At 41.7% G+C, this 15,904-nt stretch overlaps 1 protein-coding gene across 3 annotated transcripts in view; it reads right to left on the bottom strand.

The window, feature by feature from the left end:
- PCDH10 (protocadherin 10) overlaps positions 1-15,607 on the bottom strand; it is a 44,886-nt gene extending 29,279 nt beyond the window's left edge. For all 3 annotated transcript variants that reach the window (XM_036315029.1, XM_036315028.1, XM_036315030.1), the window contains exons 1-4: positions 12,148-15,607; positions 10,459-10,517; positions 9,806-9,912; positions 1,654-1,959 (exon numbers count right to left, since the gene is read on the bottom strand). In XM_036315029.1, coding sequence (XP_036170922.1) covers positions 1,654-1,959; positions 9,806-9,912; positions 10,459-10,517; positions 12,148-14,784 — 3,109 coding nt within the window. In that variant the 5' untranslated portion in view covers positions 14,785-15,607. The remainder of the gene's footprint in view (positions 1-1,653; positions 1,960-9,805; positions 9,913-10,458; positions 10,518-12,147) is intronic.
- Positions 15,608-15,904: the final 297 nt, after the last annotated feature.

Here is a 15,904-nt window from a genome sequence, read left to right as displayed (position 1 = left end):
TAATGTATATTATTAATTTAAATTGAGAATATATTGTTTAAAATTTGGAAAAGCTTGTTTTTTGGTAACAAAATTTAAAATCCAGAATTCATTTTGAGGGGCAAAGACTGCATAATAGTCCTCCCTTGTTAAAATTTAATTTTAGGCTACTTTAAATCACTAGTGTGTGTAGATATGTGAGTTAAACTTTAGTACTTTAGCATTTAAATTGCATCTTCATTATTAGATTAGCTGTTTCAATATTTAAGTATTTGTGTTTTCCTTGTATTTTATAACTTTAAAAATAAATCAAAACAGTTATCAATTATTTATAGGGAGGCACAATTCTTTGGTTCTGAAATCCTAAATCGCTATATCATATTAGGGCAATTGCATTTCTAAATAATTTGAAAAGCTGAATATGATCCTTCATTAAACAACATTTGACCTTTGTTGCCATCACAATATATGTATTCAATGGCAGATGTTTAGTTATATGACACTTGTGTATTCTTATTATCAACGGCCAGAATAGTAGCCAGGTCCTCGGTGCATCCAATCCATGCCTTTCACATTTATATTCATAACGACTAACATAAGTGTTCTTCTACCTTTAAGTACTTTTTCTTTTTTCCTCCCATTTCATAAGTAATAAAAGTAATGCTACATCTGCAATCTATCTCATCTTTCATTTTTAGCTTATGGTTCCAGGATTTATTTATTTATTTTTGTACTAGACAATGAAAGTAAGAAAACATCATGTATGATGGATTTGCTATACACGATAAACGTCATCTTTTGATTGACTTGTTATGAATTGCATCCTCATGAAATATTAGTTCACATGTTTTGACCAAAATATTGAGTTATCAGTAGCAATTATCCACTAACTAAAAGATTCTTGTGTAGTAGACAATAAATAGTATAATTTCATTTCTTAGATCCTCAAAGGAAATAAACTACAGAGAATCTCAAAGCAGTTTTATTTTTCACAATGGTTGTATAAAATAACCCACTTAGGGAATATGGTCCCAAAATTGAAAGAGATGAGTGAAATTATCTAAGTTTCAATGTTAGAAGAATCTATTATTTCAAATAAATGAAGAATATTGCTATATTGATATGTTCTCATCACACAGTGCCTCTGGTTTGAATCAGACTTGAATCCACACCAACATATTACTTACTCACCCATGCTGAATGGCCAAAGTAAAGGCTGCACTGACTTCTGAATTTAGGGTGATGTGTTCGATGCTACTGTGGCAAAGGGCGATTAAGCAATACTGCTGACACCCATAGAAATGAGATCCCTCAGAGCCTCAAGTGTTAAGAGATGTCTTTCTACCTGGATTAAGCCCTTCAAACAGCATGGAAACCTAGCAAGCAAGAGAGGAATATTCCAAGGAACTACGAAGAGCAGTTGAAGAATGTTTCCAACAACATCCAAAGTATTGCCTTTGATGGTTGTCAACAACCATGTCCTAGCCCAGAAACCTGTCTGCCTGTTCAGGAATTCGTTTTTCCACAGTAAAGTGCTGCCTGCGTCCAGCAGCCACTGTTCTCCTTGTTTCTGAAGACCATCTGAACGCCTCTATGTTTACTAAGAAGCATGACGTGTTGAACTTTCTTCCCGCAAAGGGAACAGCTTGATACAGCCTTTTACGGAATACTTACTCAAATACGGTGGTTTGTAAGGCGCTCGTGTACTAGACAGCAGTCCGTCCAGCTCCTTCCTCTCCAGCGTGCTGTGAAGGGCCTTCTCTTTGCCGAAGGTGGAGAAGGACCGCTCTGCCGCCGGCTGCGCCTCCGGAGTTTCAAACACCTCGGTGTCTGGAACAGAGTCCATGCCAGGGACGTGCAGGTTGCTGCGATAATCGGCAGCCTGGCGTCCATCCGAAGGGACGAAAGAAGGCATCCAGCACCGATCCGAGTGGCCCAGGGCTTTACATTCCTCGGTGCAGTTGGAGAACAGATCCATACCTGGGAGCAGGAAAAAGAGACACTGCAGATGTAGGCGTCACCAACGTGGCCCGCGGCACAGCCCTGAAAGATCACAGGCAGCACACAGAGTGATGTCCGGTCTTCACGATGTTCCTGTCTTCACCTAAGAGCTGCCCACAATCTCTTTGTGTTACTTTGTTAAGGAGAAGGCTTTGGGCAAAGAGGTGTCTGGGATAGATGTTTCTAAACCGCTCGCGGTATTGGGGGGAAAATAGTGGCTCTAAATTTTTAAAAATAATTTGGAAATGGTGAGTAGAAAGAAAAGGAGTACTTTAAAAAAATCTCTGGTGAAGTTCATAACAGAAAAAAAAAATTGTGTTAAGTTTTCATAATCCACAATCTCTCATGATGATAAATCATCTTGACTTTTTTTTTTTTCTTAGAAGTAAAATTGGAAAAAAATATGTGCAAAGCACGAAAGTTGATATTTAGCTTTTGAAATCTGAACATGAAACAAAAAGTGAAATTCAACAGAAAACTGGCATGCATATTGATAAAGCAGTAAATAACAAGAATGAAATAAGATTTCACGAGTGGTCAAGAACATGCTTCTCTAGGTTCCCAGGAAATTACTTCCTAAAAGGTAATTCTCCATGACACTCTAGTAGCCCATGTTACTACAAACCACTTATCATTTACCAACTTAGACAAATTCAGAACAAATGACTGTAATTAGTGAAACCAAGGTAACCAAGTGCAATGGGACTCAACTGCAGATACTATTGACAAGTACCTTATTACTTGGTCTATATTGGAAAAATCTGGTCCTTGCCAATGCACAGTTTGCTTACTATCCTAGAATACAGCAGGTCCTCGAATAATGTCTCATCCTTTCATTGTAATGTCAATGAGATGTCATAGGAACTTAACCGTTTTATTTTTTCTTATCAATTGGCCTATGCTATAACTGGTTTATTATAAGTCATTTCACAGAAACTATCAGTGATGTTTAGTGAGGATTTGCTGTATCAAGATTTCAAATGTCAATTTCAAGTTTCATTGTGTCCCATAGGTTGACAAGACTATTACACATTATCTGATTATGGCTCGAGAAAACTCATTCAGTTTCTTAAATAAAGCATAATGATTTTGAGCACTATAGAATACTATTTGATATTCATTTGTATATTTAGCACTAATGCAGAAAAACAAGTCATAAACCAAGATAGCATTTTAATGTTTTTCTAAACATAGTAACACATTTATTGAATATGTCTTTAAACACGGTCAATTTGAAATAACCAAAGTAGCATTGGTCTGTATGTAAGAAACTCAAATGCATGTCTGGTCTGCATGGGATTTTTCTTGTTTGTTTAACCAACAGAGTAATATTTATTTAATGAACATACTTGATTGTTTCTTTCATAAACATCATAAGTGATTTGAGTTCTTGAGCAAGTTTAAGATTTAAATTCCTGATGGGATTCTGTCACAAACTTATTTATTTGTTTGCATGTATATGTTAACATCTGTATATATAAAATAAAGAGAATTAATTTTGCAAAATTACTAACCCTATAGGTTATCCATGAATTAAAATTAATTGATTACATAAACTATGTTGAAGGAAATAACACCAAGCTTCTTATCACATATGATTCTCACTTTACAATGACCTTTTAAATTTAAATTAAACATAATGCAAAGTCTAGCTTCGATTATAACATTCCATTGACAGTTATTGTGCATAAGCCTGCAAATAAATTACTGATCAGTGAACTGTTGAGGAACAGAAACGTGAGCTGAAGCCAGGATAAGGTCCACATGTAAGACACGTCAGTGTTTCCCTAGACATCAGAGGTCAGTTTTTTAATCCTATTTTTGCAAGCAGCTACATAGAAAGAAAAAGAGTTGAGGGAAAAGGATGTCTCTGATGCATTGATATACCAGGTAGGTGGAAGCTAGAGAAGCAGAGGGATTTGTATTTTGACATACTATACTTATATAAATGCTCCCTATTAATAATGTGCATGGTGAGGGGGGCTTTATTTGTAATAGATGGAACTAACATTAAGACTAAAATTATTATCAGCAATTATTTATTTTTAAAAATAAATTCAGGTTATATGGAATTCGAAGCTGATGGAATTATTCAAATATTAAGATAGAATTGTACTATTGGATCCTGATCAAGATGGATACCTATTGCAAAATTTAGAATTAATACAAGTTTTCATCACGTGACTGAAAATACCATTTTAAATATATGACAAGACTATTAATAATCTTTCACATATTTTGAGGGCCTGGAGCCAAGTTTTCCTATAATTATGCATATACTAGTAATAATCTTACACAGAGAAATTTGAATAAACTGGTTTCTCAACATCATTATGCAGATGATTATATTAGGAGGTACTTTTAGTAGAACTTGTTTTTATGGGTAGTTAATACTCAACTGTGCCCATTTTGTTCTCTTGAAGTGTATGCTGTTCTGCCTCTTGTAAATATTAAAGGCTAGTTAAAAGTCCCTAAGATGATCTAATAAAGTTTTCATGAGTTGAGAACCTGTACAGATAATACAACATATGAGTAAAAAGAACAGTGGTGGAATAAGATAAAGTTTTTTGTTGAAAGAATCTTACTTGACTGAAGAAAAAAAAAAAAACACACCTATGGATAATGTTCTTGAGAAATTTGTGAACTAATCCTTTCAAATAGAATTACCATACTAATAACACACAGCTTTCTATAACTAGACGGAAAGATAAGGTGTCACAAATTATACACGAATATGTTTTACCAGTTTTACTGGTAAAGCAAGTGTACACATTTCTTATAAGGAAAATGCCATAATTTTAATAACAGAAATAGTACATCAATAAATTTAAAATAACGAATAAAAATATTTATTGAAAATGAATTTTTTCTTTCTTTTTTATATATAGTTTGAAAGCAACATTTTTTCATAAACAGTCCTCATCTTAGGGAGCCATTGAAAGTCTAACATTATTTTGTCTTTTTTTCATTTATCACTAGCTCTATTAAATATTATTTTAATGACCAAGTAGGCAGAGGTATATTTAAGTTTATTGGGATAAATGACTACATGATGCACAGGAATGCCCGGTATTTTACCATGTGACATAGTAAAATGACATATTAACATTCACATTGCTTGGGGAATTTTTTAATGGCTCTAATTGAAGTCCCAAGGGAAAGTAAATTTAACTTGATTATTTTTGTTTTTGTCCTCATTCAAATGCTCTTACTGTAGTACCTATAGGATTTGTATAGCAGAAAAGTGCAGAACAAGCCTCAGTTTTGAAGGTATGGTAGTTTCTAAGAAATCTCTTTCCATATATATATATATATATTTTTTTTTTTACTTGCAAATCTTCTCCTACTTATTTATTTTCACTTCTCAGGAATAATCTGTTCTACAAGGCATAACAGCTGATGTGATAGACTGCCTGTTATGCACAGATATATTTAGACAAATTTTAAAATATGTCTTTTATGACTGGCAAATAATTTGTCCCTTATTGTTGGAGACAGTGATAGTACCACTGAGAACAAATTATAATTTCAAAGATGATATATTTGTATTTAACTTGTACTGTTTCTTGATGAATGTAATAATATAAAACTATGTGTACATTTCTCATGCACCAAACCTTCATAAAAGATGTTTATTATTTTCAAACATGATAAGTTAATTTTAAAGAAAATCAACACTTAAATTTTTTGAGGAAATTTCTAGTATTGCTTTGACCACATAACACTGGACACTGAGAGATATTAATTATAACCATAGAAATTGCTATAATTATTAGGATAATGTGGTTCGGAGGCAGATATTTATCAACATAATTCAAACATAAAGTTCAAAACATGCCTATCATAGTTTTTCTCTACCTATTTTTTAAAAATGTTTATATTTTTTTCCACTTTCTCTCAATATTTTGTCATGTATTTTTCTAATTGCAAATCTTTGTAGCTCAGACATTCACCACAAACCTTAGTGAGTTTTTGCAAACAATGGTGTAATTCAATTTATTTATAAAGCCAAAAACTTTGCCAGTCTCTAAATTCTTAGAGTTTTTGGAAAGGGAAATTTACATTTATGGTAATTCAAGGATTCTCTTATTGATATTAATACAGTTTATGATATAATTTACCTACTAGTTTATATTGATAATTCAAATCATTTTTAAAAAATGTATAGCCAAAATTTGACCATGTATTATGTATCAATCTCATAATAATTAGTTAAGAAAAAAATACATTTAGATGCTAAGTTCCCTTGTAACTGAAAAAATTAAGAGCAATTTGACATTTTGAGGTAACATTAACAGAATCACTTATTAGGGTTCTCCTCTTCAATATATATTTTCAGAAGCCACAATTATGAAAAATAAATTCATACTTAATTCTAGTATTATGCACATTGTATTTTAAATTAAAAAGCAACTTCTTACAACTTAATAGATCTCCTTAGTTGTACTCCCAATAATATGAAAATGTCTAAGGATATACAACAAAAAATGTTGTACCAGTATTCTAAATGAGAAAAAAAAAAAAAAGCCTATCTTTTAATCTAATGATAAAATAAACAAAATTGAAAATATATATCTTTTAAAATCCACCTTGACTTTCTTTGGCTACTTCAGCTGTGATTAATCAGTTTTGCTTCTTGTGATGATTTATGCATGCATTTACCACATCTCCTTGGACTTTTGCCATATCTGACCAATACATCAATAGTGCACCGAAAAAGACATGGAAAGCACCTTGGCAAGGCTATAGGAAAAAAAGTTCCACAGAGCAGTGGTCAATCTGACGAATTTTACACAGGATCCAGGTGCAGTGGGAAACTGAAAAAGCTTATGTGATTCTCTGTGCAGCTGCCTCTGTATTTAAAGCCCTTCTATGAACAAAATTGGTGACTTCAAATGGCTTAGAAAGAGGACAAGTGGGGGGAGGGGAGAACAAAAAAGGAAAACTATTCATAGAAGAATAAATAGAAGGCATATCTAAATAAGTGCCTATAACGTAATGTTAACATAGAAAAAGGATTTGGGAATACAGAAGAAGTTAGGAAGTTTAAACAGGCGAAGCACTAAGCCAAACAGTGTATGAGATGCAGTATGGAATGCAGTGCAAGCTAAAGGGGAAAATTCAGATTTCTATATCTTTCCAGAGTTATTTCCCCTTGATAATCTAACCTCTTCCCCTTAAAATGCAGCTAAGAGAGATTTGCTTATTAGTATGAAATGTTTTCATATCCTAAACCTGAAAATGCATGTGCTTTGAATATTTCCTAAATATTGCAACATTGGAAGATCGTTAATACCTGGCTTTTCAATGAAATGAAATGGATATCCTGAAATGGGCTTAACTTTTAGAAAATGTTTTAGCTTTTTCATGTGGTTTTATAATACACAACATCAGTTTGACTGGAAAAAAGCATTAAGTAAATGCATTTTAATTCTCTGCATTTAGGATTGTATGCTTAAAAAAAGAAAACATTCAAAATCATTCTTACAATGAAATTAGACATATTAAAACGGACTGCAATTCAGCACACAAAGGTGCAATTACTTCTTAATAAAAGTGTGCAGTTCCAATTCCGAAACAGCTATTCTTGTGCCCAGTATGTAGTGGCTGCCCTATAAACTGTTAATGAAATACAGAGATTATAGATTCTGTACTACTTTTACATGTTTAAAAACATAAGGATAGGGGAGAACTGGCCATTTTGATAAGAAAAATAAAAACTGTCTTACTTTTAAAAAATGTTTTTCAGAGCATAGTTTAGTATTTTCATTTTCCTTTTAATGCTTTGACATCTCAAACCATGGAAAGAAACATCCCCACAATGGCAACACTGAGTGCCTATGAAATAAAACAAGTACTGGAAGGTGCATGGGCAGGAATATATTCCCATCCACCTTCCAAATTTAGTGCTTTTTGCAGATGTTTATTCATTTCTCTTTCTTTGGTTAGGTGATTATAGCTCATTATGTCTGAGGGACTAAACTAATTGAAATGTTTATTGAGGTTGGAGTGCCACAGGAAAAAAAAGCAAACACACACACACACACACACACACACACACACACACACACACACACCAAGCAAAGTGGTAGAGTTGGAAAGGAATAAAATGCATCCCAGGGAGCATTCAGCAGATACTCAGTTTTTCATATTAAAGATTTTGTTTTAAAAGTTTTAAAAGGCTGACTGTTAAGTTAGACACTCCGAGAAAAGAATAGGAATGCATGATTCTAAATGTACAGCTTCTTAAGATAACAATAAATCATATGCCATATATAGGCCAAAAATGAAAGGGACTTTGTACTCCAATATAAACTTCTGGCAAGATCTGGTTTGTTGTCAGGTTCCCAGACACTAAATAGATGCTCTGTTCACTTAGCGTGAAGGCCTGCAAGGGGCAGGGACCTCCGGGGATTCTTGGCAGTTCTCAAGTCTCATTAGGTCTGCATATTAATGACTTGCAGCAAAATAAAGAGACCCTTGAGCAGCCTTTCCCCCCTCCTCCTGCCTGTGTTTCCCAAGCTTAAGGCAGCCTCAGACACAGCACACATTAGCCCAGTCTTAGGCTTGCAGCGGCCACTGCTGCCAGGCGACCGCGGGGCGTGTACTGCCCTTTGACACACTGCCTCAGCCCCATTCAGAGGTCCACCAAGTGTGTTGAGGAATGGGTGCTCTCGAGGACCAACGCTGCCTTGAAGAAAGGACCCTATCACTCTATGCTTATTACATCATTAATCAAAATAAAGCTCAAATCGCAAGCCAAAGAAGTTGACCCAGAGACGTTCCAATGGTGGACGTTTTTAGAAGTTACAAAACTTGACTTGCCTTTCCATTTTCTTATGTATCAGATAAACACAAAACTTGATCAGAAAATAAAAAGTAAAAGAAAACAAAATTCACAAGCACCCTTTTAGATGAAGTGCAAATGAAAGGGAAAGAAAATCCAAACTTTATGAGACTATTTTCATTATGTTAAGGTACACATGTTATTTCTCTTAAGTGTTTCCTTTATGAATTAGTAATTAGAGTTATCAGGGTCCTATAAAATGTCAAGAATAAATTCATATGGAAAAACTAAAGCAAAATAAAATAAAATAAAATAAAAGTATTCCATTGCGGCCCAATCAGTGACTACCATTAAGCCCACATATAAATATACATGGCCTCCAACTTTCTGACAGGTCACGGACCCTGTTGAAAATACAAGGAAACCTAACACACGTCAGGAAATACACACTATCAAATGTTTGCTAATGTCCTGAAGCCTAAGAACCCAGGGTTGGAAATCCTGCTTTCAACCTATTTATGACTTTCAATCACCATCTGTTCTCAAATTCACTACTTGGTGGCGTGCAAAATGTACTGTATGGAAAGAATGTGGATTCGAGTCCCAGTTATCCACTTAGCCTCTTGTGACCTTGTACAGGTCAATCAATTTCATTCATCTTCACTTACCTCATCCACAAACAAGTCTAATAATATCTTAATTGACTGAAAACTGGGGACTGGCCCAGGTGAGAGATCTATGGCTTTTTGCATGCATTATAATTTCATTAAAGCACATTACATAAGGAGGAAATATTTCAAATTCTAATATATTCCACAATGAATTTCTAACTTTAACTCTCCAAAGGAACATTGCATTTTTAGAATCCTCTTTGAATATACAGTTATCAACATAGGATGACTCAGTCCTTTCCTGTAGAGGTAGCAACATTAAATTTACCAAAAAAAAAAAAAAAAAAATACTTAGGACATCATCTTTTCTAGATTTTTTTTAAAACTATAAAAGCCAGCATTTAGATTGCTCTTTGATCACACTTACCAGCTGACTGGCCACGGTTGGTGGCATCATGATCACTATCTCCCTGCTCACTGTCTCCATGACCACTGTCCTTAGAGCTTACTATGTCGGCTTCCTGGAATGCAGAACTAGAAGTACAAAAATGTGAACATTAGAATAAAAAAGGTGAAGTTACACACAAAACATTCTTCTGCCACCACATGGTCGCCGGTGGCGCTGCAGATTCATAGACCTCTGAGTTGGCTTTATTTCTGCATAAAGCTTGTTTTCATAAGCTGAAGCCTAACTCTTTAAAATTGAGTATTAGCAGTCAGTTTGAGCCCTTTAAGGCATGTAAAGCTTAGGCAATAGGAATTCTACCATTGGGGCTACGCATATGTGTATATCATTTTACACAGCAGGTGTGTATATATACCTGGAACAGTTAGGAAGACTATCAGAAACAGTGTAAGGGTGAAAACTGACAAAATATTCAAAAATATTTAGACACTTGTATATAAGATACCCACATTTTAATGTTAAGTAGGAAACTTAATTAGTATTTATGCCCTGCCTTAATTGGAAATACTTTGTATGTTTTATATTATATTATTGAATACTATACCTAATTCTTACTTGCAATGGGTAGTAGATTGTCCATACACCAAGCTAGGAAGTAAAAAATGAGTCCATACCTGTTAACTCGGCGAGGTCTGTCAACTAGATAGCTGAGCTCTGCTCTCTGATGTTTAGTCTAGAAAAAAAATAAATAAATCAAGAGCCTTTGAATGCTAAGGGTTAACTAATAGTCTGCTTTTGAGGTTGAAAACTAATTCTAACTTAAGTAATTGTGGACATTTTTATGGATTTCTATGTTGTCCTAAGATTTCAGCCCAATTGCTGGGAAAGGGCACGGAGATATGAAAAGACACCTCAGCCTGGATTTTCAGTAAAGGTTAAAAAAATGCAGGTGTAAAAGGCCAATGTTAAATGTGTGGGCGTTTTTTAAGGAGAGAATGCTAATGACCTCACAGCTGGGGCTCATAAACGATTGTCTCCGATAGAGTCAACCTAGTTATACTCTGTAGTCTTTCTTTCAATGGCCTAAAAAAGTGTTTAGGTGTATACTGGTTGACACAAGAAAAACAGCACGCTCAATAAGCAAAAGTTTGGATATTTTATGGAATTATTTTGTTGTTTATTTTCAAAATGTGCTTAAGATACAAATGAGCTGTACAAATATTCATGAAAGTCAATTAATAATATCTAAGACTCAAATAAATAAAATAACCTGCCAAGAAAGGAGTTCATAACTTTCCCTCCCACCAAAATCTTTCCCCCTCCAAAGGCCCTCTGCATCTTCCTCCCACCTCCACCACCCATACACCTCTTCTGGTCCAAACTTTCTTTTATATGAATCAACTCTGTTCTCTCCCTCCCTCCCCCCCTCCCTCCCTCTCTCCCTCCCTCCCCCCCTCCCTCCCTCTCTCCCTCCCTCCTTCCTTCCCTCCAACTTTGCCACTTCTCCATCTTTCAAGAATAAATCAGAATTGACAAGCCAAATCCTTTGATGAAGAAAGCCAACAGCAGTGATTTATCAAAAAAAAAAAAAGTGGCAAGAAGGTGATTATTAGCTAAGAGATATATTTAAGACAACAATTGTTTAAGCCTTCCGTTTAGTTTATGCTTACAGGGGCTTGTGCCAAAGCAACTTCATTCAAATTCACACTGTGTGGGCCTTCGGCTTCAAGAGCGTCTGTAAATGCTGTCCAGAACAGAACTGAAGGCTTTTCTGCAACCCGAGTTCAGAGGACAGGAATCTGATAACTCCTTCACTACAACATGCATTCGAGTTTAGACAACTGTGCAAAGTTAGACAATCTACAGCTTACTTTTACACGCGACTGAAAGCATCATCGATAAACAGGGCAAAACAATGAACTTTATTAAGGCCTGAGACAGACGCAAAGAGAAAAGACTTTTGCCAGTGCCAGTAAGTTCCTCCACCCCATTTCCCCCTGTCCCCGCCCACTTGCCCCTTCACTCCCAGATTTCTAAGAAGGTGAAGGACTGAGAGGGGGTTGGAATTTTAAAGCCAAGATGCCAGAGGGAAGAAAGCAAGTCCAAGGTGGCAATGCACCAAGGGTAGGAAATGAAAATAAACGTGGAGGGGTGGAGCGCAAAAAATAAGGGACAACACGTAGTTTAGATTACACACAAAGGGGTGGAAGAGGGTGCCCCCCCCCTCACCCTCCCACAGAGATACAAATAAGCTAATATCCTAAAAATAAATACACAGTGCACCACGAATAACAGGGGCCAGGCTAGAGGAGGCTTTCAGATGGAGGAGATGAGAGATGGTGGTCCTTGCGCTTCAGCCTTACCTCGTTGGACAAAATGCTTCCGTTGGAGATGATGTCGGGCTGCTGGTCAGTGTAGCCAGTGACGATGGCCCCGCAGGGGTTGTGCTCAGTGTCAGTACTCCTAGAAGGGCTGCAGGGCTTAAGGAACATCAGGTCGGTCTTGGCGGACTCAGGGGTCAGGCAGACCTGGTAGCAGTAATTCTGGTTGTGGTGATGGGAGCCAAAGCCCCCGGACTCCTCCACGGGCACCTGGGCCGGGTTGCTGGTTACGTTGGAGCTCTGCACCAGCATGATGTCCGACTTGCTGAGTTTCTTCTTGCGAGCCCGGGCTTGGCGGCCGCAGCAGGTCGAGCCCCCGCTGCCACAGCAGCAGCAGAGGCAGCAATCGCTGGCCAGACACGTGTAGATGTTGAGCTTCTTCTCTTTTTGGCAGCGCACGGCCAGCACGATCATGGCCAGCAGGAAGATGAAGGACACCGAGCCCAGCGCAATGATGAGGATGAGGGTGAGGTCCAGCGAGGTCTCCCCGCCGCCGGAGCGGTTGGGGCGCTGGTGCTCCCCCGACCCCCCGCCCCCGCCCCCGCCCCCGCCCTGGGGCTCGACAGCGCCATCCACCAGCTGCACCACCAGGGTGGCGGTGGAGGACAGGGGTGGCTGCCCGTGGTCGCGCACCTCGATCACCAGCTCGTAAGGCCGCTGGGGGTCGCGCTTGGCCGGCACCCGGCGAGCCGTGCGGAGCTCCCCGGTGCGCCAGTCCATGCGGAAGAGGTTCATTTCGTTGCCCCGCACGATGCTGTAGGTGAGCCGGGCGTTCTCCCCGTCGTCAGCGTCCACCGCGGCCACTCGAGTCAGCAGGTAGCCCGGCTCCGCCGAGCGGGGCAGCACCTCGCGCGCGGGCGTCCCGTTGCGCCCGGGCAGGGGCGCCACGATGGCCGGGGCGTTGTCGTTCTGGTCCACGATGAGGATGTTGACGGTGGCGTTGCCCGCCAGCGCCTGGGGGCTGCCGGCGTCCCGCGCTTCCACCTGGAAGCTGAAGTCCTTGAGCTGCTCGTAGTCGAAGGAGCGCAGGGCGTACAGGTAGCCGTTCTCGGAGTTGATGGACACGTAGGTGAAGACGCTCATGCCCTGGATCTGGCACTCGAGGATCGAGTAGGCGAGCTGGGCGTTGGCGCCCTCGTCGCGATCCGTGGCGCTCACGGCGTAGATGTAGGCGCCCGGCACGTTGTTCTCGGTCACATACACGTCGTAGACCGGCTGGTGGAACCGCGGCGCGTTGTCGTTCACATCGGACACTTGCACCTGGATCGACTTGCTGGTGGAGAGCGACGGCTCGCCCCGGTCCCGGGCCACCACGGTCAGGGTGTAGGAGTCCCCCGCCTCGCGGTCCAGGGGGGCCTCGGTCACGATGGTGTAGTAATTCTTGAAGGAAGACTTGAGGCGGAACGGCACGTCCCCCAGCAGCTCGCACTGCACCTGCCCGTTCTCCTCCGAGTCGCGGTCGGTCACGCTGAACAGAGCCACCACCGTGCCGGGCGCCGCGCCCTCGCTCACCGCCTCCTTCACGGTGCTGAAGCTGATCTCCGGCGCGTTGTCGTTCGCGTCCAGCACCCGCACCAGCACCTTGCAGTGCGCGGGCACGGCGTTGGGGCCCAGGTCCTTGGCTTGCACGTACACCTGGTACACCGGGCTCTCCTCGTAGTCCAGCTCCCCGCTCACCTCCAGCCGGCCTGTGCGCGGGGACAGCCCGAAGAGCTCCCGCGCCCGGGGGGAGATGTGGCTGCTGAAGGAGTACACGACCTCGCCGTTCTGGCCCTCGTCTGGGTCGGTGGCGTTGAGCTGGATCACCAGCGTGCCCGGCGGCGAGTTCTCGGGCAGGGACACCGTGTAGACGGGCTGGTCGAAGGCGGGCACGTTGTCGTTGGAGTCTAGTACTCGGATGGTGAGTAGGGCCGTGCCGGTGCGCTGCTGCTGGGGGGGCAGGCCCCCTCCCCCGCCGCCTCCCCCTCCTTCGCCGCCTCCTCCTCCTCCTCCCCCGCCTCCCCCGTCCACCGCGGTCAGCACGTAGCGGTGCACCGCTTGCTGCTCTCGGTCCAGCGGCTTCTCCAGCACCAGCTCGGCGAACCGGTTGCCATCCCCCTGGGTCTGCACGTCCAGGGAGAAGTAGCTGTTGGGGGTGATCTCGTAGTCCCGCAGGGAGTTGGTGCCTACGTCTGGGTCGAAGGCGCTCTCCAAGGGGAAGCGGGTGCCCGGCGTGGCGCTCTCGGAGATCTCCACGGTCAGGTCCGGCTCCGGGAAGGAGGGGGGGTTGTCATTGATGTCCAGCACTTCGATCTCCACCCGGAACAGCTCCAAGGGGTTCTCCAGGAACACCTCCAGGTGCAGGACGCAGGAGGGGCTCTGCTTGCAGATTTGCTCCCGGTCGATCTTCTCGTTCACGTACAGCACCCCGGTCTCCAGGTTGAGGTCCAAGTATGGGGTCCGAGAGTTGGGCACCGTCTGAAACCTGCGAGCCGAAAGTTTTGTAATGTCCAGGCCCAGATCTTCCGCGATGTTACCCACGAAAGTGCCATGCTCCTGCTCCTCCTGCACCGTGTAGTGAAGCTGGGAAAACACCCCTTCCACCATCCAGACCAAGGCAAAAAATAATAGCACAATCATCTCCAACGGGGAAGGAAGCAGCTTCCCGCAGCCCGCCAGTCACCTCCCCCACCGGCACGAGAAAAAAAAAATTAAATACAAATAGAAGTGTTCTACGTGGGGGGGATCCTGTGGCTTTCTGTCCTTAAAAATCTTATTCTTTTTGCTTCATTTTAGGGCTTCCCCCAGGTCAGCCTCATTTTTCAATCTTAGTGCAGGAAGAGTGGCAGGCGTCCCCTTTCCTCATCTGTAATCTTCCCACTGACCAATTAATAAAATAATAATACAATAGTCAGCGTCCTTTATTCCGACAGTCTTGGCGCAACGCGACGCTGGCAAATCCCAAGGAGGAAATTTCGATATTTCAAGACTGTCCTCGGTTTGTCTTCCTGCTGATGGGAGGCGAAGGAGGAGGGAAAGGAGGAGGAGGAGGAGGAGGAGGATGAAGAGGAAGAGGAGAAGGAAGAGGAGATGCTGCCGGCACCGCTGAACATGCCTCTTAATGTCAACGGCGGGCAAATGCCAAAGGGCTTAAAAGCAGGGAGAGAATGTTGTGCCGGAAAAGCATATAACGGCTCTGCAGCATAAAACTTTCATTCTCTTCATTTCTCCGGATGAATGTTCTGGGCATTTTTTTTCTTCTTCTTCCTCTCTCGCTCTATTTGTATTTTTTGGCTTCCACAGTCTTGTCTCTCTCCGTCCTCATTCCCACGGTCCTTTGACTCTCTGCAGGTGTGATGAGCAGTTTCTTCCCTGCTGTTTCCTTCCCAAGCCTCTTTCCCTCTAAGCTGTCTCTCTTCCTTCCAGCCTTTCCCTCCTCCGGCTCAGCCCTGGAGCCTGCGATCTCTGCTGGCAGTTTCTGAGCTCCGAGCGCAACGCTTCTCTGTTTTTGCGCAGCGCCCTCATTCTGCCAACCAATCCCCGAGGAGCACCACCCCCCGAGCCACTGCTAATTGGCGGAACTGGCCGTCAAGTAGGCGCGTCACCTGGCAGCCGGGCGGGGCGAGAGAGAACCCGCGCCCGGGCGGTCGCAGTGAGTGTGAGTGTGAGAGCGGGGACCGCCCTGCCGGTCCCGCGGCGCCGGCTGGGGACTCTGGCGCGGAAAGTTCCCCGTCCCCAGCCGCAGGGAACCGAGAGGGAA

Source organism: Myotis myotis, unplaced genomic scaffold (genome assembly GCF_014108235.1).
Source record: "Myotis myotis isolate mMyoMyo1 unplaced genomic scaffold, mMyoMyo1.p scaffold_m19_p_6, whole genome shotgun sequence".
In the NCBI taxonomy this organism is placed as follows: domain Eukaryota; kingdom Metazoa; phylum Chordata; class Mammalia; order Chiroptera; family Vespertilionidae; genus Myotis; species Myotis myotis.
Note: the sequence above shows the minus strand (reverse complement) of the source record. Positions and strands in the feature narration are given on the sequence as shown.